General features: G+C 57.6%; 2 protein-coding genes across 4 annotated transcripts in view; one reads left to right on the plus strand and one right to left on the minus strand.

Moving 5' to 3' along the window:
* LTBP3 (latent transforming growth factor beta binding protein 3) overlaps positions 1–1,322 on the plus strand; it is an 18,426-nt gene extending 17,104 nt beyond the window's left edge. For all 3 annotated transcript variants that reach the window (XM_053659089.1, XM_037146477.2, XM_037146478.2), the window contains 4 exons: positions 2–163; positions 256–336; positions 425–556; positions 679–1,322. In XM_053659089.1, coding sequence (XP_053515064.1) covers positions 2–163; positions 256–336; positions 425–556; positions 679–830 — 527 coding nt within the window. In that variant the 3' untranslated portion in view covers positions 831–1,322. The remainder of the gene's footprint in view (position 1; positions 164–255; positions 337–424; positions 557–678) is intronic.
* SCYL1 (SCY1 like pseudokinase 1) lies at positions 1,191–12,761 on the minus strand. The gene is made up of 18 exons (XM_037146479.2): positions 12,577–12,761; positions 12,079–12,219; positions 11,797–11,919; positions 11,491–11,717; positions 10,978–11,068; positions 10,744–10,899; positions 8,207–8,365; positions 7,190–7,297; positions 6,350–6,463; positions 4,490–4,645; positions 3,726–3,914; positions 3,535–3,610; positions 3,105–3,269; positions 2,739–2,881; positions 1,998–2,069; positions 1,711–1,911; positions 1,571–1,625; positions 1,191–1,455 (listed from the first exon to the last, which is right to left on the minus strand). Exons 1-18 carry the CDS (start codon positions 12,685–12,687, stop codon positions 1,331–1,333), a joined length of 2,412 nt encoding a protein of 803 aa, XP_037002374.2. The 5' UTR covers positions 12,688–12,761; the 3' UTR covers positions 1,191–1,330.
* Positions 12,762–25,889: the final 13,128 nt, after the last annotated feature.

Below are 25,889 nucleotides of genomic sequence, written 5' to 3' on the forward strand. Positions count from 1 at the left end.
GACCGTGCCCCGGAGCGTCGGGACGTGTGCTGGACCCAGCGCGGAGAGGACGGCATGTGTGCGGGGGCCCTGGCCGGGCCCGCCCTCACCTTCGAGGACTGCTGCTGTCGCCAGGGCCGTGGCTGGGGTTCCCAGTGCCGCCCCTGCCCGCCGCGCGGCACTGGTGAGCTGACCAAGGGAGGGTTGAACCAGAGGGAGTAGGGGCTCAGAAACTGAGCTGCACTGACCACGCTGACCACTGACTGCCTCTCCCAGGATCCCAGTGCCCAACGTCACAGAGCGAGAGCAATTCCTTCTGGGACACGAGCCCCCTACTGCTGGGGAAGCAGCCGCGAGGTGAGAGTAGCGGAGGGGACAGAGGCGGGGTCAGAGTCATCGCTGGGGGCAGTGTTGACATATCTGTTCTGCCGGCTGGCCGGCGCAGAAGAGGACAGCTCAGAGGAAGATTCGGACGAGTGCCGCTGCGTAAGCGGCCGCTGCGTGCCACGGCCCGGCGGAGCCGTGTGCGAGTGTCCGGGTGGCTTCCAGCTTGATGCCTCCCGAGCGCGCTGTGTGGGTGAGCCAGGTGGAGGGGCGGGGCCCGAGACTGGGGGTGGGATAGGGCAGGGCCCTGTCAACTAGCAGGGCCGCTCAGCTCTGGCTCCCTGGTACAGTCCTTCCTGTCACCCTCACCTCCAGACGTCGACGAGTGTCGAGAGCTGAACCAGCGCGGACTGCTGTGCAAGAGCGAGCGCTGCGTGAACACTAACGGTTCCTTTCGCTGCGTCTGCAAAGCTGGCTTCGTGCGCAGCCGCCCACATGGGGCCTGCGTGCCCCAGCGCCGCCGTTGACACCACCTTCGGCCTGGACCTCGCTGATCACCAAGAGGTTTCCACCCAACACTGGGGCAAGCTCAGCCTCTAGCTTCTGCTTGGACTCCAGGGCTCAGACCCAGGGACCCTGTGGGCCTGCAGACCCCTTCCAGAGACCCGTGTCCAGAGGGTGCCCATGCGGCTTCACCTGGTTTACAGGATGTGGGGCCTTCCGGGTGCTGTGGGCTTTCCTCCCAGAGGGTGTTCCCCTAGACGCTGACTGATAAATCAGGTCGTGCCTCCTTACTCTTGGCTTTGTGGTGGGCCTGGACTCTGCAGGGCTGCCCCCCACTGCCCCCGGCCTCCTTGGAGGGGCTAGACTGAGCCCAGCACAAGGGATGTGAAATACAATTTATTGTGGTTCTGATTATGTACACGCGAGATATGCCTGGCTGGGCTGGCCGGGCTGGCACGGTTTGTACAATAAATACATCCATGGGGCCTGCTCTCCATGGCCGGAAAGTGCCCACACCAGCGGTTCAGTCCAGCTTCCTGGTCCCCAGCTTCATGGGGCCCTTGGCGGCCTTCTTCTCGGCGCGTTTGGCCTCCATCTCCCGCCGACGCTCCTCCCGCTTCTTCCGGGCCAGCTCAGCCTTCACCTGCCCTGGAACAGGAAAGCGGGGCAGGCTGAGGGCCTCAGACAACCTGGCTCTCAGATCTCCAGCCCCTGCCTGTGTGGAGGGGTGAGGTGTGCCAGCTCTGCCAGGGGAAGCACTTACGGCTCTCGGTCTCCAGGCCCTCCCAGTTGTCGTCTCCCCACGAATCGGGTCTTGGCTGAAAAAGGAAGCATGGGTGGGAATGGAGGCCAGCTCCCTGCGGAGGTCCATCCCAGGTCCATACCTTCCCACTGGGCACCAACCTCCCGACGTGCTGGGAGGTCAGCAAAGGGGTCGCCTTTGTTACTGGGCTCTGGTCCACCCCAGTTGTACTCGCTGGCCAGTCGTGTGCCCTCAGGGGGTGGCTCCTGGGGGCTCCGGTCCTGCCAGCCCTGCTCCCACGAGCCCTCAGCTTCCCAGCTACTCCAGTCTGACTCTGAGGATCTGTGGTCAGGGTTGCTGGTCTGCAGACGAGAAGAGGGAGGTAGCACCGGACAGGGAGCCGGGCCTGGCTTCCCACACACGCTCACCTCCTTTCCCTCCGGCTCACCTGTCCGGTGTGGCGGGCTTGGCCCCCCGTGCTCCAGCTGTCCTGCTGGGCTAGCACAGACTCGGCCTCCTGCTGCAGAGTGGGAAGCAGAACACAACCATAGTCCCCCTGCCCCACCCAGAAGGGCAAGGAAGACCTCCAGCCCCTTCCTAGCCATCGGTTCCCCCATTTTTCATTTGCCTTCCTTATTTGCGCCTCAAGCCTGTTTCACATCTGTAGGGTACACACACCAAACCTCCCTGGCCATCACTCTTCTGTGAGGCTGGGCATGAGGTCTAGAGTTGGAACAGAGATCGCTGCCAACCAGATGAGGAGACTGGGCCCAGCTCCCTGCCCCTATTTCCTTCCGCAAAGCCCCACTAGATCCTCGGCCCTTCCTGAACTCCTCCTCCCCCTTCGGGGAGGGCTGGCCTGGTTCTAGGCCCGGGAGTGGCCTCTCACTGCTGACCACTGAGGCTAGCTGGGCACTGAAGCAGGTGAGGGGACAGAGCAGACGAAAGGAAGGAGGGTCAGTGGGCTGCTCCAACCAGTGTTGCCCTGGCCTCTCACATCCCACCTCGCTCCCTGAAGTCGAGAGGGAGCTCAGCTGCCAGCTCTGGCCCAGGACAGCTGCTCCACGTGCCCCTTCAGCAGGGATGCTGTGCAGACACCGACAGGCCAAACTCAAGTTGGACCCACCTGAGTTCCACGGAGGGCAACCTGTGACTTTTGAGCTAGGGAGGCCCCCTCAGCCCCACTCACTTCCAAGCTGCCCCAGTCTTCGTCATCCCATCTGTCTGCAGCACTGCTGTCTTTTGCTGTGTCCTTGTCCTCCTCTTGTGCCTCCCAGTGTCCTGAGGTCATGGGTGTGTGAGGGACGGGGGTGGGAGATGGGGCAGGAGGTCCTGGGAAGCAGAGACTCTGTGAGTTCCCACACACGGGCCCAGGAACAGGGCAGAGGCTGCTGGGGGGTGGCAGCAGGGTGCAGAGAGGGGAAGATCACAAGGGGACTAGACCCCACCCTGTTCCCTATGTCCTCATCCCCACCCCAGGGGGAGCCAGGCAATAGCTCCTGGGTGCCAGCACCTCCAAGCCCTCTGTCACAGATGCAGCCAGTTTAGGACTCACCCTCAGGTGTGGGTCTCTGGGGGACACTGGGCTCCCCTGGGGCAGCTGCAGGGTGTGCTCGGATCAGCTTGGAGGTGAGCGAGGAGACGCCTGTCACGGCCCAGCCTGCCCAGCTGGCTGCGGCTCCTCCCACTCCAGGACTCGAGGCTGCATGGACATCCTTCTCTGGGCAGTGACAGGGGAGACAGACAGGTAGAGGCCCCTCAGGTGGCCATGGGGAGTGTGACAGGGCCACAGGTGAAACAGAGGGACCTGCGGTGGGTACCCCTTCTCCAGGCCTGCCTGCTCTCATTTGCTAGATGGAGGGTGGGGGGCTTAGGTCTTCTCTCTGGGGTTCTTCCAGCTTTCGGATACTCTGATGAAGTGGGGGGGGGCCAACAGGTGACAGTCAGGGGTGTAGCAGGAGGGGTCTAGAGTGCAGGCCACTCACCCACTTCGGCCAGCTGGGTGGGGTCTTCTGACACAGACTCCAGTTTGGAGAGGAAACTCCGAATGGCCTTGAAGGCCTGTGGGGTAGCAAGGGCAGAGCTGGGGCCTCCAAGGTTCCGGTGAGCCCTCGAGGCCAGCTAGGGCCCAGGTGTCCCCCAGAGCCCCAGTTCCAGGGCCCCAGCTGTGCCTTACTTGGTCCCGCACAGATCTCTCGGGATCCACAGTGAGGCCACAGAGCACAGGCAGGATCCTGTGGGCACAGTCATTCATCGAGTAGAGGTTGTGGGTGGCAGCGAAGCCCAGGACACCGGCAACTCGAGATGGTGCAAATGGGTCCTTAGTGGCCCGGCTGAAGGCGGAGGTGAGGACCCTGTGTCTGGTCTGGGGTGGGGAACGACAGAGGGCTCCTGAGTGTAGGGTCCATCCTGGGGCCCAGAACTGCCAAGCCTTCCTTTCCGGAGCAGAGGCCGTCCACAGGGCCCACAGGATAAAAGAAAGCGTTTGTCACTAACACATAAGGAAGAATTTACTTGAGACTCTGGTTCTTGGCTTCTTGTCCCAGATTGCTGGACTCACACTGCCTCACAGTGACAGGGGCCAGAGCAGCAACTGCCCTGGGGCGGGGGCTTGTGCCTCCCTCCCCTCCTGCCCCACTGGCCCAATTCCTTCATTCCTGTTAACCGTCTGGGCACCGAGGGCGTTTGCACTTACAGACCCTGGCTGGGAGGACGTACACAGACCGTGGGGCTAGCAGGCCTGGGTGCTGTTCCCGTCTCCACCACACACTGGCTGCGTGACCGGGCACAGCTCACTCTGCCCCTCAGACACAGGGCCGGGAGTACCCAGGACCTGGGGCTCTGGGAGGAAGATGGCCCACAGACAGAAAGGCCTGGCCCTGGAGGAGGCTGCGACCCTGTGACAGTGACAGACTCCGGGCAGCTGTGCGGGGCACTCACGCCAGCGCTGAGGTAGGAGCCAATCTTCCCCAGGCAGACGGTGGTGTTGCAGCGGATGGGGCCCTGCTCGTCTTTGGCCTGCAGCCGAGCGAAGTGCTTCATCAGCTCCACGTTGAGGTTGGCCTCGTTCAGCTTCGGGGCCAGGAGCAGCATGGACTGCGGGGCAGGGACAGTGGAAAAGGTGGGCCTGGGCAGGCCAAGGGCCACATGAAGAATGGCCTCCTGGGAGGGTGCAGAGGCCACCAGTGGACCTGGGCACCGAGATCTGCCACAGCCCTCCCAGACCTACCTCCCAACCTGGTCCTGGCCCCTACCCGGACCACTGAGGAGGTGGTCCCCCACTTGAGGACCCCCATTTCTCTTTCCCCTTTACAATACAACCTCCAGAGTCTGCTGGCACTCCCATCTCCCGTCTCTCAAACGCTCCCTTGCACACATGCACTCTGTTCAGACTGACCCCGCACACGCTCTCTCCCAGTTGGCATGGGCTGAGGTCACTGTTGACCTCCACGTTGCTAAATCCAATGACCAATTTTCCATTCTCACCAGACTCGACCCCTTAGCAGCTGTGACACCCCCGAGCTCTCCCTCCTCCTTGACCCTTTGGCCTCTGGTCTTCTAGAAGACCTCCCTCTCCCAGTTCTCCCTCTTGGACCCCTGTTTCTGAGTCCTTACAGTTCGGACCCCCCAGATCTCCTCCTCGGGCCCCTACTCCTTCACACCTCGCCCTTCCCGTGGCTCTGAACGCCTGGTAGCTGACAACGCCCAGCTGTGCCCCCGTGGCCCAGGCTCCCTCCCCAGACCGCACGCGGGCGCGACCAGTTGGAAGTCTCCACGGGCTAACAGACAGGGCTGAGACTAACCCTGCTCCTCCCATGCCTGTCCCTCCCAGGCTTAGCAAACAGCAACTCAGCCTTGTAGTTGCTCAGGCCAGAAACCTTGGAGCCTCCTTGGCTCCGTATGCATCCATCAGCAAATAGCATCGGTTTCACCTTCAGGAGATGGCCCCTTCTCTCTACCTGCTGCTACCAGTCACATCTCAGACACTGTCATCTCTCACCTGGGCCATTGCAACAGCCCCTAACAGTATCTCAGCTTCTACCCTTGGTCTGAGGATCCATTCTCCACACAGAAACACGGCGATTCTTTTAACATAAGTCAGACAAGGTCAGTGCTTGGCTCAGTGCCCAGTGGCCCCTGTCTCACTCCCATCGAGCACATCAGGTCCCTGCCATCCCTACAAGGCCCCCGCTGCCATCCCCACCATGACCACTCAGGCTCCACCTTGCACACCCATGCCCCTTCAGCTACACTAAACCTCTTGCTGCTACTTCTATACTCCAGGCACATGCCAGCCTCAGGACCTTTGCACATACTATTCCTTCTGTAAGAGGCACATTTCCTTCAGATCGCCACATAGCTCAGCTCTTGCCTTCTTTTCTTAAATGACACCTCCTTAGCAAGGTCTTCCCTGACCACTGTTTATAAAACTGAAAACCCTGTCTTCATACTCTATCACTTTCTAACATAATACATACTTTCTAGTTCTGCTACTGTCTGCCAAAGCCACACCCCATCCCCTCAAAAGCAGCTCCACAGGCAGGGAGTTTGGTCTGCCTGTGCGCACAGTAGGCCAGTGAGGTGCTTTGCCAGAATGTGCCGAGCAGAGCGACTGCAGACCGCACCTGCCCTGCTCCCTAAGACAGCTGCTGAGCTGCACCCACAGCCCAGACCCAAGTGCAGGATGGTGCCCGACTTCCTGTAGCCTTCTCAGGAAGCCAAGATGTCTGTGACCTGGGGTAAGCCCCTTCCAATGCTTGGAAAGCCCAGGGCAGCTGTGCTAGGCCTGGCCACGCCCACCTTGACGGTCTGCTCTCGGATGGCAGGGTTGGTGTCCAGGAAGCCATGCACGACGTGGGGAAAAATCTGGGTGTTGACTGTTGGCTCATCAAGGTATTGGATGAACTGCTCCATCTGTGGCCAAAGTGGGGGGGCACAAACTCAGTCAGTCCCTCCCCATCCCCCGACCCCCGACCACAACAACCAGGGAACCCTCCTGGCTTGGTGTCTCCACCCGGTGGGCACCACCTGGCCGGGTGAGAAGAGACCAGGAGGGTGCTGGGAAGAGCCAGAGGCTGGGAGCCCGAGGGCTTGGTCTTCTGTCCTGCTCAGCAGGCCAGCTGTGCCACACCCCCCTCAGACCCTCCACTGCCTCTTCTGTAAAAGGGAGTGCAATCCCTGACCCACCAAGTGCGTGTGGGGGGCTGGTACATTTGGCAGTTGGTGAGGGCATGATACCTAAGAGCCACCAGGTACGTCCTGGTTCACAGGGTTTCCCCTCAACCCCCTGAATCCTTTCTGACGCTCCCAGCTGCCCAGGGATGGCAGGAGAGACACTGGCCCAGCCCCAGAGGGCTGGAGTAGCTGAGCCAGGGGATGGGGGTGGGGTCTGAGCCCTGCAGCCTGGGCAGGCTGGGCGTTCCCAAAGCTGCCAATGAGCCCTAGGACTATCTCACCTCCCAGAGAACACAGCCTCCCTGGGCCCTTACCCGTGCGCATATTTGGGAAGGGGTTTCTAAGGTGCCAGGGCAGGGGCTCCAGTTGCCTTCCAAGGGCTGATGGTGAGGCAGGGGCCTCCCCAGCAGCCACGATTGGATGTGTGTGGGATGGAGGGGGGCAGGGCCTGGCGAGGGCCCCTACCTGCTGCAGGAGGCGGATGCGCATGGCCCGGTCTGTGGATGAGAACATCTTGACCACGACCGGGATGATCTTCTGTTGGTACTCCTCAGCACTGAGGAACTTGCCCACCTGAGGGAGGGAGCAGGAAGCGGGCTCAGCTACAGCCCCGAGAATTGGAGATGCCTTGGGCGGCGCATTTAAGTTCTGCTGATCTCCTAGGGTGGGCATGGGGTGATGGGGGGGCGGGGGGGCAGGCACGTCCTCAGCAGCCCCTCTGCCCGTATTCCATCTAGTTAGCCCTGCTCTTAACTTTTCAGGGTCAAGCCTCTCTTAGGGGGCTGAGGAAAGCGCCACGCCCTTCCCTATAATCAGGTACATACCTGCCATGTGCACACACAGTTCTGCCTACGATTTCTGGGGGTTCCCGGTGACATCGGATTTGCTTTCTTTCTTCCCTATTTCCCTCACATCAAGTCCCTTCAGGAGAAAGGGTTCTCCCAGGGTGGGCAGAAGAGGGGACGGCAGGTGCCCAGTTAAGGGGGCACTGGGGTCAAAGGAGGGGGATAAGGATCCAGCCCATAGAAGCCAGGAGAGCTGAGTGGTCCCAAAGGAGGATGGAAAGTGGTGTGGCAAGCAGGTGACGCCCTAGGCCCTGGGGCCCGGGGTGGGAACACAGGTCGACGGCTGTCTTGGGGAAATGGAGGAAGGACTGAGGGCTCTGAAGCAAGGGGTCTTTGGAAAAAGAACTTTGGAAGCACAGGATTTCCCCTTCCCAAAGATCAGAAGTCCCCTTGTCCTCCATGACAGCTGGCCGGCTGAACTACTGAGACAGCGGCAGGAAGCTCCTCCTCAGGTGGGCTTGGGGCTGCCCTAACCAGGCTGCCCCTCTCCAGGACGGCCCCCCGCGGGGCTGGCCCTGCTCTGGGGCCTTCCCGTTTGTGGTTCTGACCCACCAGTTAGTCTGAGTCTCTGGGCCCCACACCTCCTGAGGCTCCTGGCCTCACAGTCTCCCATCACTGAGCCCCTGGCCCTGCTCACCTTGAAGAGAGGCGTGAGGACCACGGCCCCCGCATTGCCAAACTCAAAGGCAGTCAGCAGCTGGGGCAGCACCTTGTGTCGGCAGAAGTCCTCGGGGAATGAATCTAGGCTCTTGCTCAGCTCTTGGAAAAACTTCTGCTTCTCAGCCGGCTCTTTGATCTGTGGGGGCGAGAACAGGATACGGGGTGGAAGAAATCAGTCTGGGCAAGGCCCTCCCCCACCACAGGCAAGGGCAGGGGGTCAGCCCAGCCTGAGGAAGAAAAGCTTGTGAACCCTCCTGCCTAGGTTCAAATCCCAGCTCTCACATGTAGCAGCCACGTGCTAGGTGAACGTGATGACCTACACGCTATGGAAATGGTGCTTTGGTCGTGAGACCTGGGGCAAGTTTCTGTGTCTGTAAAACGGGAAATAACCACACCACCTTCTCAGGCTGTTCTGAGGATCCAACCAGAAAATGACAGGCAGCCACCAGCACAACACCTGGTACACGGCAGCTGCGGCATCAGTCAGTGTCATTCCTGCACTGCCACCCGGCCTGTCAGGAAAGCAGCCACTTGGGGGATCGGGCCCTGTATCAACACGCCTCTACTCCTCCTAGCGGCCCAAAATGCACCGCTAACCCCCACCACACGGATGAGGAAACTGAGGCTCAGAGAGGTGAAGGGACTCACTCCATTCCCCTGACCCCGGCTGGGTCAGCACAGCTGCGACCCCACACTGCACGGAGGTCACAGCAGGCTGAGGGAGGCCGGGGTTAGGTGCAGTCCACCCCCAGACCTGGCCCTCCCACTCACTGGGCCCACGTGGGCCAGGCCGTCAACTCCTCTAGTCCTCCTAACCCCTCAGGCGCCAGGGCACCCACGGCACGTGCTCCCATGAATGCACTCCCTGAGGACGGACTACACACCAGGCAGGGTTGCACGCAGACATCTTCACACGGGTTACACAGGCCTCCCGGCGACTTTATAAAGGCACCAACAAAACCCACATTTAGTCCACGAGGAAGCTGAGGCACAGAGGGGACCTCGTCCAAGGTCACATGCTAAGCAGCAGTCAGGGCATGGTTTGGCTCAGCAGCCTGGGACCCCGGCTGTGCTGTGCCCTTTGAGGAGGGGCTGTCATTCCGCTCACAGACGAGGAGGCTGGGGCTCAAGGTCACCTGCCAAGGGGGGCCTGACAGGGATGCTAACCCAGCCTGTAGGGTTCCGAGGCTCCTGTGCCCTCTGCTGTACCCTCACCATTGCCACCGCTGCTGCTGCCACACCCAGGAGAGGCAGCCTCAGGCTGGGGACAAGGACCAGGTAGGCCCCAAGCGGCTCGGGCCAGCGCGGCAGGCAGGCATGGCACTCCGACAGCAGGGTTCTGGGGGAACCAGGGTCCAGAGGCAGACCGAACCATATCCAAGGTTGCACACCGAGGGGTCACGGCAGGGCGCCCTCTACCGCTCTGCCCCCCTGGGCACTATCTCCTCGGAAACAGTCGGCCGTCCAATGGAATACATTTAAGGAGAAGGGCAGCCCAGCAGAGCCGGCCACTGGAGAAGAACTCCATGTAACCAAGTCCCTACTGCCCCCACGCTGCCTGGGAGGCAGCAGGCCTCAGCGCTTCTTCAAAATGCTACTCAGGCTCTCTGTCCCCCGAGGCCCTCCCAGACCCGCCTAAGTCCAGACTCCCGACCATCGAGGCCTGCGACATGCTTGTCCCTCCTCACTGCAGCTTCTCAGTCACCTCTCTGTGTGGCCACACACAGCCAGTCAGGCAGGTGTCCAGACAGAGCCTTCCCCCTCCATTCCCTATGACAACCTGCCGGCCAGCAGACCCCACTGTCATCCCCAACGGGCAGCTATGGAGACAGGCCCACAGAGGTGAAGCCAAGGGCTCCCTCCTCACCCTCTTTCCGTCTGCGGCTCCCTCTGCCTGGAACACTCGTTCCCAGCTGCCACCCCGTCCCCCTCACACACTGCAAGTCTCGGCCCAAGTGTCACCCAAAGAGAGCCCTTCCCTGAGCACCTGCCCCTGCTACTTTCCTTCCTGGCACTTATCCCCACCCCGGGGGGCACACATTTCCTCCTTCCTGTTTTCTGTCCCTCTTCTCCAACAAGAGTCCCTGGGGTGTGTGTGGGGGGGAATTGTCCATTTGCTCCCTATTAGATGACGCCTGAGGGCAGAGGTCTGGGTCGGACCCCTTGCCCCACCCCCGCCCACACTGCAGCCCAACAGCACATGGCACACGTCAGGGCCAGGGTGCACGAGGGGGAGTCCGTACGTGCCAGACAGGTCAGTGTGCACATGCACCTTACACCCACCGAACCCTCAGCACGCACTTCTGAAGCAGGTACGTTATTAGGACCGAGCTTCAGCAGAGGGAAATCACGCAACACCTAAGAGCAGGAACCAGGGTTCGAACCCAGACAGCCTCACTCCTTAGTACAGTGTGCTCTCCAAAGACTGAATTACGAGGGAGCCCACAAAATGGGAAGAGGGGATGGGGTGAGGAATGCAGGCCCAAAGTCCGGGGCGTTGGGCGGGGGACTCACCTGAATCTCTTCCAGGAAGAGGTTGGTCTCCACAAAGCGGTTGCTCATGAAGCCACCAGGTGCCCGGCAGTTCTGCAGGAAGCGGGCCGGGTTGGGGCGCACCTTGGGGTTGGCTCCAACCAGCTCGCAATAATGGGGCACCAGCGATTTGGGGATCTGTGGGAGAAGGGCCAGTGTCAGGGCAATGCTGGTAGGCCAGCAGGCAGGCAAGGGCTGGGAGGGCCAGATGCTCACCTTCCCGGGGTTGCGCAGGGCGGCGGCCCGAGGTAGGGGCCCATTGAAGACTTCCCAGATGAGGCAGCCCAAGCGCCACATGTCAGCCGACCTGAGACGATGACCAGAGCTGCTCAAGGCCCTGCCACCTGCCAGCACAGGCCTCCAACCCACCTTGAGCACCAGGGACACACTACATGGCAGACCCTGGGTTGGGTCCTCCAGCTGATCCTCCCCTCAGCTCCACAAAGCAGGTTTCACTAGCCCATTTGACATAGAAAAAACCCCCGAGGCCCAGGACACACAACTGCCTCAGGTCACACAACTTCAAATTCGGAGCCACCTAACCTCAAGGCCTGTGTGCACCCCGCCCCACCCCCTGCTGCGGAGCTGGCGACCCCCTGAAGGCTTTGATTCCCTCCCCAGCTGGGCTGCAGGGGACTGGGGAGCGTGTGCCAGCTAGTCTAGGGGTCCTGAGGCTGCAGGGGCTTCCAGAACAGGGCAACTCGAGGCATGCTGCCCCCTGTCACCCACCACTTCTCTTTGACGGAACTGCCACTGCTCTCAGCCAGCTCAGGAGGGTCATATTGCTCAAGCTCAGGGATCCCTTTGTGGGGGGGTGCCCCGCCATTGCCCTGGGCTGAGTACATGTAGTCCAGGCCCCCAAGCTTCCACTCCCCGGCGCGGTCCACAAACACAGCAGCCATGCAGATGTTGTTGTGGATGAGGTTGCAGTCGTTGACCAGGAAGCTGAGGGCTTTCTGGGGGCAGAAGAAGCCATTACACCTCAGTCCCTAAAGCCCCCCACCCCTGCTCGCATCAGCACCGCCCCCACCTCACCACAATCTGATGTAGCCCCCAGGAGAGCTCCAGCTCCTTCGGGCCACCAGCCTCTGCTCTCGCCCTGAGGTACACTCCCAGTGGGGTCACAGCCTCTGTCACTACATGGAGGCACTTGTCTGTCTGAAGAGGGGACACGGGGATATTAGGGCAGGTAGGGGACGAGGACAGGAGGTGAGAGACACAATAGGGAGAGAGATGGGGAAGGGGAACAAAACCTGGGGCGCTGAGGCAGGAGTGGAAATTGGGAGAAAGTGAGGGGCAGAGGGGGGCAGCAGGTACCTCCAGCCCATCGATGTAGGCCAGAATGTTGGGGTGCCGGAGAGTTTTCAGGCGCTTGAAGGCAGCTTTGGCCACCTGGGTCTGCTCTTCGGCGCCCGGCTTCACATCGTATACGAAGATGGACACCGGGCTGCCTGTGGCCTGGAGGAGTGGGGGGCACAGGGGCCTCAGGGGTGTGGGCGCGCCGGGGGCCGGGGGCCCACCACAACAGCTCTGAGAGGGTCCCCAGAGCGGCTCATTGCCTGAAGGGAAGGGCCGCGGGCCGGGTCCCTCCCCAGGTCAGTCCTTAGAGCCGGGCTCACGTGACCCCGGTTCCGTCTGCCTGTCGGTCCCTCGGTCCTTCCTCCCGCCACGTCGGCACTGCCCGTCCCCCTCCCCCGGCCCGTAGTCCCTGCGGCTCTGCAGCCACGTCAGTCGGGGCGCTACGCCGCAGGGACGGCAGTACTGACTAGGCGAGGCCGAGGTCCGCCGAGGCCTGCGGAACTGAGCCGCGCTCACCTTCTTGCGGCCGCGGTGCAGGGTCCAGAGCCCCGGAGGGCCGCCCTCGGCGGGTTCCGGGATGAGCTCAAACGGGAAGTCCCTGACCGGGTCCCGGACAAAGAGCCACATCGTCTCCGCCGCAGCCGCCGCCGCGGGCCCCGGCGCCTAAGCTCCGGGTCCTGGGCCGCCGGAGCCGGGGGCGGGGCGGGGCGGGGGCGTGCCCGGGGCTGATGGGGCGGGGCCTGGGTTGGTGGGCGGAGCATAGGAACAGAGCAAGGGGCGGGACAGGTGGGCGGGGCGCAGGGGACCTGGTGCGCCAGTACCAAGCCTGACACGCACTGCGCAGCGCGTGCTCACCCGGCGCTGCCAGCTACTAGCTGCGTGGCGCTGGCAGATCAACCAAACTCTCCAATCCTCTGTGTCTTTCTATTTAAAATGTGGGTGGTAAGAGTCCACCTCCCACCCTTGTTACAAAGAGTTTGAGAAGGGACAGAGGATGGGGAAACCAAGGAAAGCTGGAGGATGGGAAGAGAGATGAGGAAGTGGGCAGACAAGAAAGGGTGCAGAGAGTGAAGTAGAGATAGGGAAGGCCACTGTCCCCAAGCCAGACACTCTTTCCCACCAGCCAGTGGGCGCCTTCAGGATCCAGCAGGCGTCAGTGTTGGTGGAAGGAGAAAAACGCAAGGAGACAGAGCCCCTGAGAAGAGGTGTGGGTGAGGCCCAGAGAGTGAAGCAAAGGTCCAGGAATCCTGGGGCAGGAGGAGGCACCTGGGGAGGGAAGAGGCAGTGGCCCCAGCAAAGTAGAAGTGGGAGGAGAAACAACCCAGAAAATCCAGAAAACAGAGGGCCAGGCAGGGCCCCTGTTCTCCTGGGCGCAGCAGGCCGAGCTCTGTAGCGTGTAGAGCCAGCACCTCCTCCGAGTCCCACAGTGCCTGCACAGTTTGGGACAGTCAGCGGCAAAGTTGTGTCAGTAGCTCGAATGCCAGTCACACTGTTGGGGACCAAGCCCCCCAGCTGGACAGAGCCCAGCGTCTGAAGTGGCTAGGTAGGCAGTGGCCCTCTGCAGGTAGGGTCTCGGGGGGGCCCAGAGCAGAGGGCAGCCCCACGGCCTCACCCCACGGAGTGTGGGTGAGATCCGGGAACTGCTCACGACCCGTCTCCTGGTCCGGGTGCTTCTGGGAGCAGAGTGCAGGGCGAGGATGCCTTGGTCAGCAGAGCTGCATTTGGATCCCAGCTCAGCCCCTCTCACTGGTTGTGGAAATGCATTTGTCCTCTGGGAACCTTGGTTCCCCATTTCTTTCTTTCTTTTTTTAAAAAATATTTTCTTTATTTTTCTAGAGAGGGGAAGGGAAGGAGAAAGAGTGGGAGAGAAACATCAATGTGTGGTTGCCTCTCATGTGTCCCCTGCCGGGAACTGGCCTGCAACCCAGGCATGTACCCTGACTGGGACTCGAACCGCGATACTCTGGTTCGCAGGCCCGAGCTCAATCCCCTGAGCTACACCAGCCAGGGCAAGTTCCCCATTTCTAATTGGGGTGAACGGTGCCCTGAACCTCACCTGACACAGAATAACCACTCCGCAGAGATCTGTGCTCTCCCTTTTCTAGTGCAAGTTAACTGCAGGACAGTCACACAGGGAGAATCAGGCACGGTGCTGGCTGCTTGGGACAGACTAGACATAACAACTACAGACCTTCCTGTGTGACTTTGATAGGAAGACAGTGACAGCATTCTGAACATGGGCTTGGCCATACTAAGGGCGGGGAGCGTCCTGTCACTGGGGGGAGCAGAGGTCTTATGTGCTGGAATATGGAGTCTAGAACTTTATCCTGCTGCAGAGGTGTGTGTTTGTGTGGAATGATGGGGAGGGAGAGGATGGGGTGGGCCGATGCTTTGGGGTGGAGGTCGCTGTCGGAGGGGAGGCCCCAGGAACACAGGGTTCACGTGGTGGCATTCAGTTAGTGGCACGCTGTCTCAGCACCTACCGAATGTTAGGTTGATGCCGTGGGCGGGGCCTCGCCTGCAGAGGAAACAGGTGCAGGAGGGCAGGGCCACTGGGCAGGGGGCAGATCTGGAGTCCCTGGTGCACAGCACAGTGGGAGGTATGCACCGAGCTGGGCAGAGCACACCAGAAAGCATAGTTACACATGAAGTCGGACAAGGGAGCTGCCCCACAGATTCTGTCAACTAACTGTGCCCAAAACAGAGGGGCTGTCATCTTAGGAAGGGACAGCACCCCTTTCCCGAACTCTCCCACTGTGAGCCTCTGTGTGAAATGGGGGTAATACCAGTTCCTCGTCATTGCCCTACAGGTGGGGGTGGGGTGGCAAAACCAGTGTTGTTCCCATCTCACAGATGGGGAAACTGAGGCTCTGAAAGCACACACAGTAGGAAGTGGCAGGGCCTGAGCCACTGTGCTGCCTGCTGCCTCCCTCACTGGAGTCCACACAGTTCTGCCAGCCCTACCGTGACCCATGAACAACCCAGGGCAGGCTGGTGTGAGGTCCCTGGAGACACCAGGAGACCAGTCACTCCAGGGAGATACAGTGCATGTCATGCAGGAAGAACCTGGAGGCAGACGCCCTGAACCCCATTTCTATGGGACCTCGGGCAAGTGGCTTCAAGCCCTTTTCCTTGTCTGTAAAATGAAGGCTAGAAAAGCAGCTATGTACGTGTTCTCTGTTGTGGTTAGTAGAAGTGTGTGGCCCCATTTAAACAGCACACTGGGAAGGGAAATGAAGGCCTTGGAAAGGAAGCCGTAAACAAGACTCGTGGTGCGGATGCGAAGTAAAGACAGGCGACTGGAAAGGCTCCGTGATGGGAGTGGCTCGTTACGCAGAGATCTGCAGATGGCCAGGGGCGGAAACAACCCACACAGGTGGGAAACTTAAACCCCGGAACCTCTGACAAGAGAGGGTGTGAGAACCATGGTTGGAACCACGGGCCTCATTAAAGGGCTATTTTCAGTCTTGCTATACGTTCTGGTGATCAAATGTTTTTATTTTCTCGGGGAAATGGATGGTCCTTCTTCTTCTTCTTCTTCTTTTTTTGTAATATTTTGATGAGGGAAAGACATCGATTTGTTGTTCCAATTATGTGTTTACTGGTTGCTTCTTGTACGTCCCCTGACCAGAGATGGAACCTACAACTTTGGCGTATCAGGGGGATGCTCTAACCGACTGACCCACCCAGCCAGGGTCTAAACTGACGGTTCTTTATTCTTGCTATAATTTTTTGTTCATTATTAGGATTGTAATGTTCCTCTCCTTTCATGAAAAAGAAACATTTCAAATTACCGGACTGATAAGAACTTGTACAACCCTTCGGTTTTGTGTATGCAAGTAACATTCTGCCCTCACAGGAGCAAGACTCGGGCACAGAGGAGCTCGGACCCACAGGTGCTGTGGTGGCGTTACCTGGCACAGCTGCAGCAGAGGACAAGTGCGCAATGCTTGTTGAACTCTCTGCTCTAGCAATTCCGCTTCTGGAAACACGTCCTACACGAGCCGTCGCTGCAATATGCAAAGATTCAGACAAAGTGGCGCAGTTGTTACAGCCTGGGTTATGGAGCCAGGCTGCAGGTATCTCAGCTCAGCTGTGTACAAGCTGTTCAACCTTGGCCAAGTTACTTTCTCCCTTTTTTAAATGTATGTTTTTTTATTTTTAGAGAGGGGAAGGCAGGGAGAAAGAGAGGGAGAGAAACATCAATGCGTGGTTGCCTCCTGCATGCCCCCAACTGGGGACCTGGCCTGCAGCCCAGGCATGTGCCCTGACTTGGAATCAAGCCAGCGACCCTTTGGTTTACAGGCTATCCACTGAGCCACAGCAGCCAGGACTACCTACTCTCTTTGTACCTCAGTTTTCTCACCTATAACGTGGGCGGGATAATCGTGTCTGCCCCATAGGTGTGGTAGGCTGAGTGACATCTGCTCTAAGACCTGTTGCCCTGATCAGCACGGCTCAGTTGGTTGGTGTTGTTCCACAAAGCAAAAGGTGGCCGGTTTGATTCCTAGTCATGGAACATGCCCGGCTTGCGGGCTCAAGTTGGGACAAGTGCGAGAGGCAACAGATAGATGTTTCTCTTCCTCTCTCTAAAAATAAATAAGTAAAAGTCTTAAAAGATGTCCACCTCTTAATCCCTTTTGAATTATGTTACCTTGCACAGCTGAAGGGGCTTTGCCTTTGCCAGGGTCTTGAGGGGGGAAGTGGCCCTGGGAGTGAGGTGAGCCAATGAATGCAGGTGACCTCTAGAAGCTGAACCAGACGAGGAAACAGATCTCCCCGAAGCCCTCCAGCGGGGCACAGCCCTGCTGACACTTTCATTAGGCTTCTGGCATCCAGAACTGTAAGATACCAAGTGCTTGTTGTTTTAAGCTGCTAATTTTATGGCAATTTAGGTCCTAGCTAGATAGTTCAGTTGGTTAGAGTATCACCCTGGTACACTCAGGTTGTAGGTTCAATCCCCAGTTGGGACACATAGGAGAATCAATCAATAAATACATAAATAGGCAGAACGACAAATCATGTTTCTCTTTCTTTTCTTTTCTATCTCTAAAATTAATAAAACTTAAAAAAATTTTGTGGTAATTTGTTACAGTAGCCACAGGAAACCAATATAGGAGGCATGCTGTGAGGACACATGAGTTAATATGTGTAACAGCTTCAGTGTTTAGCACACAGTGAGTGCCCTTATACGGATCACGGGACTGTTTGCAATAATGGAAAAGTAGAGTCCTGGCTGGTGTGGCTCAGTGGCTTGAGTGCCGGCCTACAAACAGAAAGGTCACTGGTTTGATTCCCAGTCAGGGCACATGCCTGGGGTGTGGGCCAGGTCCTGGCTGGGAGCCTGCAAGAGGCAACTGATTGATGCCTCTCTCCTGATGTCTCTCTTGCACATCAATGTTTCTCACCCTCTCTTCCTCTCTCCCTGCCTCCTCTCTCTAAAAATAAATAAAATCTTGAAAAAATGGAAAAGGGGACAATCCAAACATCCGTGGGTAGTGGAGTAATTCAAAACTCCCTCCCTGGTAGGAATGACGACAACAGGCAACAAGAAGCTGCTCCAAATAAAAATAAAAATAAAAATAAAGCAGCTGCTCTGCAGGCAGGGAGGCGGAAAGACGCTTGTGATCACGACACCCAGCGGCCTTCCCTGGCATCCCTGCCTTGTCATTTCTGATCCTCCTGACAATACGCAGGACCTGCTTCAATCTGAGAAACCACAGAGTGTTTGGAACAGGGAAAGTCTGATACAAAGAATTATTAACCACAACAGGAGACTGGAGTAACAAGGGATTGGCTGGTAAGAAGGAAAGAGAAAGCTAAAGAATACAGGAATAGCAGGTGAAGAGCAGCCCCCACCTGTAGTGCTGAGAGAGAGCACCGACCCGGGCCCCTGCCCCCAAGAGCTTGGCTGGAGAAGGAAACGGTTGTGCAGAGAAATGACACAAGAGCTGCACGGCTGCCATGGAACTTTCTGGGAAGCCGTCCTTTAGGATGCCGGGGAAGAGGCATTCCACTACTCCCAGCGTGGGGGAGGGTCCTGGACACCTGCGCAGCGAGAGCCTGGTGCTGGAAAAGCTGCCCCCTGCTGGTGGCGCGGGGCCCTGCGGCTGCCGCGACCGACCGACAGGATTCAGTCAAAACCAGGAAACAAAATGCTCCTGCGCCCTCTGCTGGTCAGACTTCCCAATATGCCGTCTGGCAAAGGAACAATATTTAAAGGACCCAGATCCGTTTTCACAGAGAAGGCAAACATGTTGGTGATGAATTTGGCGCTGAGAGGCAATAGAGTAACTGGCGTATAATCGTTAGTTCCATTTTTACAGGTGAGGAAACGGGCTTCAGAGAGGAGAGGCAGCACAACCAGGGCTCACATTTGCGAAGCTCTGCGAAGCATTTAGAAAGCAGGTTGAAAAATTATCCATGTTCCATCATCGCGCGGTAATAACTCCACGGACCGTAAACGTGCCCAGGCACAGCTCCAGCGTGGAGGAATGCACGCCAAATGCCAGTGGCTCCCTCCAGAGCCCGGGGCCGACGGGGAGCTCTCCTCGCTGCGTTCCTAGGTTGAACGGTGTGAGATTGCCGTTTGTAGTTAAAAATAGTGAAATAACGGACAATTTCATACAGTCCAACACAGTATTTCTGTGACGTAGTATTCAAAATTTTCACAATGAACATAAATTACTTTCATAAACAAGTTATACAAATGTGCATGTTACTAACATAAATGTGTATTATATATTTATATACACAATAAAATGTCTGTACTATGTATGTATGTTTTGGGAAGTCCTCCCTCCAACTGTCTTTTTATTTTCTAAAGATTTTATTTCTTTACTTTTAGAGAGAGGGGGAGGGAGAGAGAAAGAGAGGGAGAGAAACATCAATGTGCAAGAGATACATCGATGGGTTGCCTCTTGCCCGCCCCCAACCGGGGACCTGGCCCACAACCCAGGCACATGCACTGACCTGGAATCAAACTGCTGACTTCTCGGTTCACAGGCTGGTGCTCAACCCACTGAGTCACACCATCCAGGGCTTCAACTGTCTTTTGCCTATAGTAATATTTTTTTCTCCAGTAAAATAGAAACTTCAAGCTAACAGGGATCCAAAGACTGCAGGGGAAATATTTGTATTCAACACACTGCAAGTCCCCAAGAGCTACTCCATAGTGGCCCACACTTTGTTTCTGGACAACTTCCCATGTGAAAAAATGGTCATGTGTGTCCTTCCTACTTATTTTATGAGATTTAAGTCATGAAACAGACGCTCCTATTGAACAATGGCGGATCTCATGTGGCAGTTAGCCAAACTTAATTTTAGAAAGTATGTTCATTGTGCTTTGTCCTAAATCCAAATATTCAGAATTAAAGAAAACATTTCAGTGTCTGCAAAAATATATGAGAATAATTCTCAAGTAAAAGTTACTTTGCCATCATAGACTGCCTGTCAAAAGAAACAGGTTGGATTTTTTGTTTTTTTTAGAAAATATGATATCTAAAAAAGAAGCTGCTGTCCTGGCTGGTGTGGCTCAGTGGACTGAGTGCCCGCCTGTGAACCAAGGGGCGCCAGTTCGATTCCTAGTCAGGGCACATGCTTGGGTTGCGGGCCAGGTCCCTGGTAGGGGACATGCGAGAGGCAACCACACATGGGTGGTTCTTTCCCTTTTTCTCCCTCCTTTCTCCTCTCTCTAAAAATAAATAAATGAAATCTTTTTTTTTTTAGAAGAAGCAGCTGCTTATGATTCTGGCTGCTGTAGTAGGCAAGATAATGACCCCCCAAAAAATGTCCATGCTCTAAGTTTCGAACCCTGTGTACATGTTACATAACAAAGGGGGAATTGAGGCTGTAGCTGGAATTAAATTCACTCATCAGCCTAGATTATCCAGGTGGGCCCAATGCAATCACGAGACCTTGAAGGTGGAAGGGACCCAACATAGCAGAATGTACAGGGGTGGGCAAAAGTAGGTAAATAATAATAATAAACGATAGCCTGTTGGTGTAGCTCAGTGGGTTTTGCATGGGCCTGTGAACCAAAGGGTCACCAGTTTGATTACCAGTCAGGGCACATGCCTGGGTTGTGGGCCAGGTCCCCAGTAGGGGGCACACAAGAGGCAACCGCACTCTGATGTTTCTCTCCCTCTCTTTCTTTCTCCCTTCCCCTCTTAACAAAAAAAATAAAATGAAATTCACATGGAATTACAAAGGATTCAGCAAAGCCAATTGAAAAAGAAGAAAATTGGAGGATTCACTCTTTGCAATTTCAGAACTTACTCCAAAGCAATAGTAATCCAGACAGCGTGTCTCTGACTGGTGTGGCTCAGTGGGTTGGGTGTTGTCCCGCAAACCAGAAAGTCACCAGTTTGATTCCCCTTCAGGACACATGCCTGGATTGAGGCAACCGAGGGATGTTTCTCTTTCTCTCTTTCTCCCTCCCTTCCTCTCTCTCTCTCTCTCTCAAAAGACAAACAAACAAACAAACCCACAACAGTGTGATAGTGGCGTAAGAATAAACCTATAGAGAAACAGAACAGAATTAGGGGCGCTGTAATATTTTGACCGTGGAGGAGTTTACACAGGTACATACATTTGTCAGAACTCAGCAACCTGTGCACTTAAAGTTAGAAATTGTGTGTAAACAGTAGAGATGATTAAAAACCAAAATGCCCCCTAACTCAAAGAGTAAACCAAAATCCAGCAGAGTCCGCACAAAGCACACGCTGTTCCGCACTCAGCCGGAAGGGGCTTCACACGGACTCATCCCAGATCCCGTGTGTGACAGCCCGCCAATTTCTCCGCTTTGGGCTTATCTGGTAGTGCGGGTTGGTAGATAAAAGCTTCCCCAGTAGAGGATTCCTTGGGGAGACTTGGAAGGGGCCCTTGGTTTGAGGCAGGAAAGATGAAGCAGGAGCGGCAAGGGCAGGGCAGTAAGGCCCCTGGGTCAGGGTGTGGAGGTCGGCCGCCTGGAAGGAAACAGGCAGTAGAGGGCTGAAGACGTGCATGTCAGAAACACCACAGAGGACGAGCTGAGGAAAGCCTGGAAGGACTAAAAGCACCATGGAGAGGAGGCTCGGGAGGGGCTGTGGGTGCCCACTGACCAGAGGTGGTGGGTGGCGACAGGCGTGGGCGGTGCACAAGCTGCGGAGGAGGAGAGAGTCAGGAACAGGGCGGGGACCGGAGGCAGGAAGCAGAGTTGTGGGGAGAGCACAAGGAAGAGTTGTGAACGAGGCAGAAGGGGACAAGACTGTGTGGGGACGAGGGGCAGGGGGTGTTACGTGGGGGCGCATTTGAGGGCAACTCTGAGGACTGGCAGCCCGGGAAGCTGAGGGAATGCAGGGTGCCTTGAGGTTTATACTTGGGAGGGTTCCCATCCAGAGGCCCCCCATGAAGCAGAAGCGGCTTGTGAGCTCAGAGGCCTCCACCTCCAGGAAGCCTACCCAGATCGCAGTCCCTGTGGCCCTTGTTCCGACTCCCGGGCACCCAGCATTTGTGAGAGTAAGTCAGGGCTGATGACACGTGTTCCCTGAGTACAGGCCTGCTCTGTCATTGGGTGGGCGCCCCACCCATTGGCTGGGGAATGGGTGCCCAGGAGTCAGAACACTGTTGAGAGTTGAGTGGGTATGTGTCAGACTGCCTGGGTTCAAATCTCGGCTACTGTCGGTGGCATATGTGTTAGCGTGATGAGTGACAGAATTAAGTGCCGGTGGGACGGTCTGGGGGGTGGAGGGGTGGAGGGACAGCGATGACCGCCCCCGGCCTGGCTCCACGGGCCAGAAACTGGCCCAGCTCCAACTACCTGCCTGCCTGCCTGTTGCCTGTGCCTGGTTCCCCGGGAGACCAGGTCCACAGGGGACCCATTCCAGTTCCGAAGCGGGCCAGCCTGGGAATCGGCGGCCACCCCCTGCCACCACCACGGCGTTGCTCTGGGGAGAGTGGCCCTGGTCAAGGCAGTAGTGGGAACCCCCCACAGCCTCTCTGGCCGGTGTTCTTAAGTCTTCCTTCCCAGGCTTGCTGGGCCCCCACCTCTGCCATTGTCCCGGGTTCCAGGCAGACCCTGGGCAAGGGCCGGGGCTCGGGAGAGGCCAGAACCACCTCGCTACTCTCCCTTTGGGCCCCACCTTCTGGGGGTGCCTGGCTGCCAGGAGGGCTGGGTGTGGGCTTCCCTCCCTGGCAGGAAGACAGGGATGGGGTTGGGAGGAGAAAGAACAGAGAGCAAAGGGAGCGGAGGGTGGAGGGCTGAGGGGCAGGCAGGGGTGCTTGGGTGTGCGCTGAAGGGCTGCCAGGCTGCTGTCCTGGCATGGTTTGCTGGGCGCTGGCAGTGCCACCATAGCAGGCCTGTGACGCTGCCCCCCAGTGGCACACAGGCACCGAGGGGCGGGGGCCTCTGGAGCTGAGCCTTTGTGGGGCAGGTGGTCTGGCCAAGGCATGGCACCCCAGGTCACCTTGTGGGGTCCAGGGCTTTAAAGGTCATCTGTGTCCCCGGGCACCTCGGGGCCCTCCCTGGAGCCCAGCCTCTGGTCCTGCCTGGTGTATAGCAGGCTCCTCATACCAAGCTCTTCATCTCCATAGACCTGCTGAGCCTCACCCAGCTGCAAAGTGCAACCCCCACTCCCAGGCCCAAAGCCAGGGTCACCCCCACGCTTCTTCTCACATCCTCTGACCAGGCAGGGCCTCCCCCCACCTGTCACTTCCACCTCCTCTCCCCACCCCAGCCCACGCCAGCCTCTGTTTTTAATTATCTTTCATTTAGTTTTGGAGAGAGGGAGGGAGGGAGGGAGGGAGAGAGGGAGAGAAACATTGACGTGTGAGAGAAACTTCAACTGGTTGCCTTCTGCACACACCCAGCTGGGGACCTGACCCACAACCCAGGCACATGCCCTGACCGGGGACCTTACCAGGGACCTTTCAGTTCGCAGGCCAGCACTCAGTCCACTGAGCCACACCAGCCAGGGCCATCAGCCTCTCTTGCTGCAGGGGCCTCACTGGTCTCCCCACTTCCACCTTTGCCCCCGTGATCTACTGTCCTCAAAGCCACGAGAGGGACGGTTAGACAATGCAAGTTGGGTCACCTGCCTCTGCCACTCAAAATCCTCCAAAGCCACCATTTCACTCAGTGTGAAGGGGACGCTGTCCTGCAAGGCCAGTGCCACCTGCTCCTGGTCTTCTCACTGCCCACCCTCTTGCTTGGCAGGACCGCCCTCCAAAGTGAAGCACTTCCGGTCGCTCCAAATGTGGTCAGTGCCTCCTTTTGCTCGAGATCACTTCAGACTGTTCCGGTGCGTTCAGTGTGAGTTTCTTTGTCTGCGACCGTAATGCTCAGTGAATTTATTTGGTGTGATTCTTGGTACCAAAAACCCCCCCAAAAAACTTGTGGGACCATTTTTGCAACTTTTCTGTAAGTCTAAAAACATTATAAAATAAAGTTGATTAGAATAAAAAAAGAAAGAAAGGGAGTGAGAAATAGGAGTAATTGTACTGAAAAAGGAGCTGCTGCCCAAATGTGGCCCAACTTCCTGAGAGCCGCTCATGTGCGGCGGTGGGTGTGTAGCGCCTGTGGGACCTGACCAGGCTGCCGCACACGCGTCTTTTGGGCAAGTGCAGCTCTCCCGTCAGCCGAGTGACCCGAGCTGGGCCTCTGGTCGCACAGTCAGGGGAAGCAGGGCTTGGACAGGAAACCAGATCACAGGCCTCCCTAAGGCGGAGGGACCTTCGGGAGGGTGGGTGTGGTGCGAGCAGCCGCAGGGCCGGCCAGCAGAGGGCAGTCAGGTACCGCTGAGGGAGCATCTCCCTGGGATCTTGAGGGAGGAGTGGAATTTCCTTTGGAGATGGTGTGTGGGGGGGAGAGTATTCCAGAAAGAGGGAACGGGGACAGTGAGGGGCCGTGTGTGGGGAGTTGGGTGGTTCCTTTAGGGGAAGGAGAAGACTGCCAGGGTGAGTGGGTGTTGGAGGTTGGACCGGAGGCTGGTGAGGATGGGGGCCCTCCCTCCGGGAGTCAGTGCTGGGGGAGGAGCGGGGAGCAGGAGGCGGCTGGGCAAGTTCAGCGGGACTGAAAGGTGACAGCGAGGGCGACCCAGTGAGCAAAGCAGGGGATTGAAGGGAGAGGCGAGGGAGAAAGAGACAGCCATGGGCCTGCAGGACTGGGTGGCTGGAGATGCTTCGGGAGAAATGAAAGGGCCAGGGTACAGCCTGCGGAGGGAGGAGGGTGCCAGAGTGGAGGGTCCCAGCCCAGAGCTGAAACAGGGGTTTGCAACTCTCAGGCGGGGAGACACCCGTGTGGAAACTACCGATGGAGGGAGAGAGGAGGGCAAACTGGACTCCAGTGGCCCTACCTCCCAGAGGCCTTCCCTGCCCCCCACCTCCCGATCCCAAACGCTGCTCCCTGCCTTCCAGGCCCCATGACCATGTAACTCTGTCTTGTCATCTGTTCATCCCTCCAGGTGTCGAGGCCACAGGGCCCTTACAGCTGGTTCATCTGTTTCCCCAGCGCTATGACTGTGCCTAGCTCATACTGTTGCAGCTTGTTGAATGAGCGGAGTGAACGAATGAATGGATCTACATTCAGGAGGCAGGAGGAAGAGGAAAGAGAGCCCAAAGCTGACTCCACTGCTCAGAGAACCAGAAAGGCCCACCCAGGTCCCCTCCAGCACACGGTCCCAGGGCAGCTAACCCACTCTGATGTCACCATCTGGGTGGCCCCTGGTGGTTGGCAGATCCAGCCAAGGTCCACCTCGGGGCTCCCACCTGTCTGCTTTGATCCCCACTGGGCATCTCTGCTAAGACATCCCATGGGCCTCTCACATTCAGCTGTCCAGCACTCACCTGTCTCCATCTGCCCCTCACCCCCGAACCTCCCAGCCCACTCCTTCCCACCCTGCTCTGTCCTGGGGAAGGCGCCTCCATCCATGAAACTCGAACCCAGGGGGCCTCTCTCAAAGCCCTTCTCTCCCTCAGGTCCAGCCTGGGGGTCTCACTCCCTCCACGCTCTGGTCTCCAGACCTACAGTCCCACTTGCTTTACATGCACCAGTTTTATCATTTGCTCCCCAGGGCCAAGGCCTAACTCCTCTGGAGTTCCAGAGCCTTCTTTGATCACCAGCTGCCAACCAGCTGCTCGAGCTCCCCCCTCTTTCCCCACTCCCTCCAGCAAACCCTATTTTCTCTTCAAGGCTCAGCTCTCGTGCCCCTGCCTCTCTCTGGCCCTCCCTGAATTCTTCAGGAAGACAGCATCGCCCCTGTGCTCCCTGAGCTTCCCCAGAAGCGCTCTTAGGGCCCTTGGTCAGACTGGTACGCAGTGCCCGCCGGGTGTACATTTACCCCGGTCCCTGTGACAGCTCCCTGGGTAAGGTGTTATTATGCCCATTTAACAGAAGAATAACAGGAAACTTACGGGACTTAAGTAACTTGCCTGCCTTGGAACCAGGCCCAGAGCGGGAGTTCCGTGTCGCCGCACGGAGGTGTGCGGTCACTGCTTCTCTGAACTGCTCTCCTTCAGGACCTGGAGCCGCTGCAGAGTTTGCCTTCTCGGCGATGGGCTCTCAGCAAGTGTTCACCCATGCGTGTGCACCCCCTTCTTTTGACAGCTCTGTGGATGTGCCATCAATTACTGCTAACACTCAGAGTGTGTAATTTGAGGAGTTTTGACAAAAGTGTGTGTCCACAAAACCAGCACCGCAATCAAGTCAAAGACCATGTTTGTTGTCCCCTTTCCTTGTGCAGCTTCGTAACTCCCAGTCAGCTGTTATTGTAGATTAGTCTTCTTTTTGGAGACTCATATAAATGGAACCAGGCCATATGTACTTTTAAAAACTGACCCTGGATGGTGTGGCT

The sequence above is a fragment of the Artibeus jamaicensis genome, unplaced genomic scaffold, assembly GCF_021234435.1.
Source record: "Artibeus jamaicensis isolate MK-2021 breed Jamaican fruit bat unplaced genomic scaffold, CSHL_Jam_final scaffold_614, whole genome shotgun sequence".
Classification (NCBI taxonomy): domain Eukaryota; kingdom Metazoa; phylum Chordata; class Mammalia; order Chiroptera; family Phyllostomidae; genus Artibeus; species Artibeus jamaicensis.

Bases quoted from the DNA above. Each gene is read 5' to 3' on its own strand.
- SCYL1 (XM_037146479.2), bottom strand. From the start codon at position 12,687: ATGTGGCTCTTTGTCCGGGACCCGGTCAGGGACTTCCCGTTTGAGCTC. The intron at 10,900-10,977 runs GTGAGCATCTGG...CTTCTCCCACAG, and splicing joins CCCTGCGCAACCCCGGGAAG to ATCCCCAAATCGCTGGTGCC. The intron at 1,456-1,570 runs GTAAGTGCTTCC...TTCCTGTTCCAG, and splicing joins GGGCCTGGAGACCGAGAGCC to GGCAGGTGAAGGCTGAGCTG.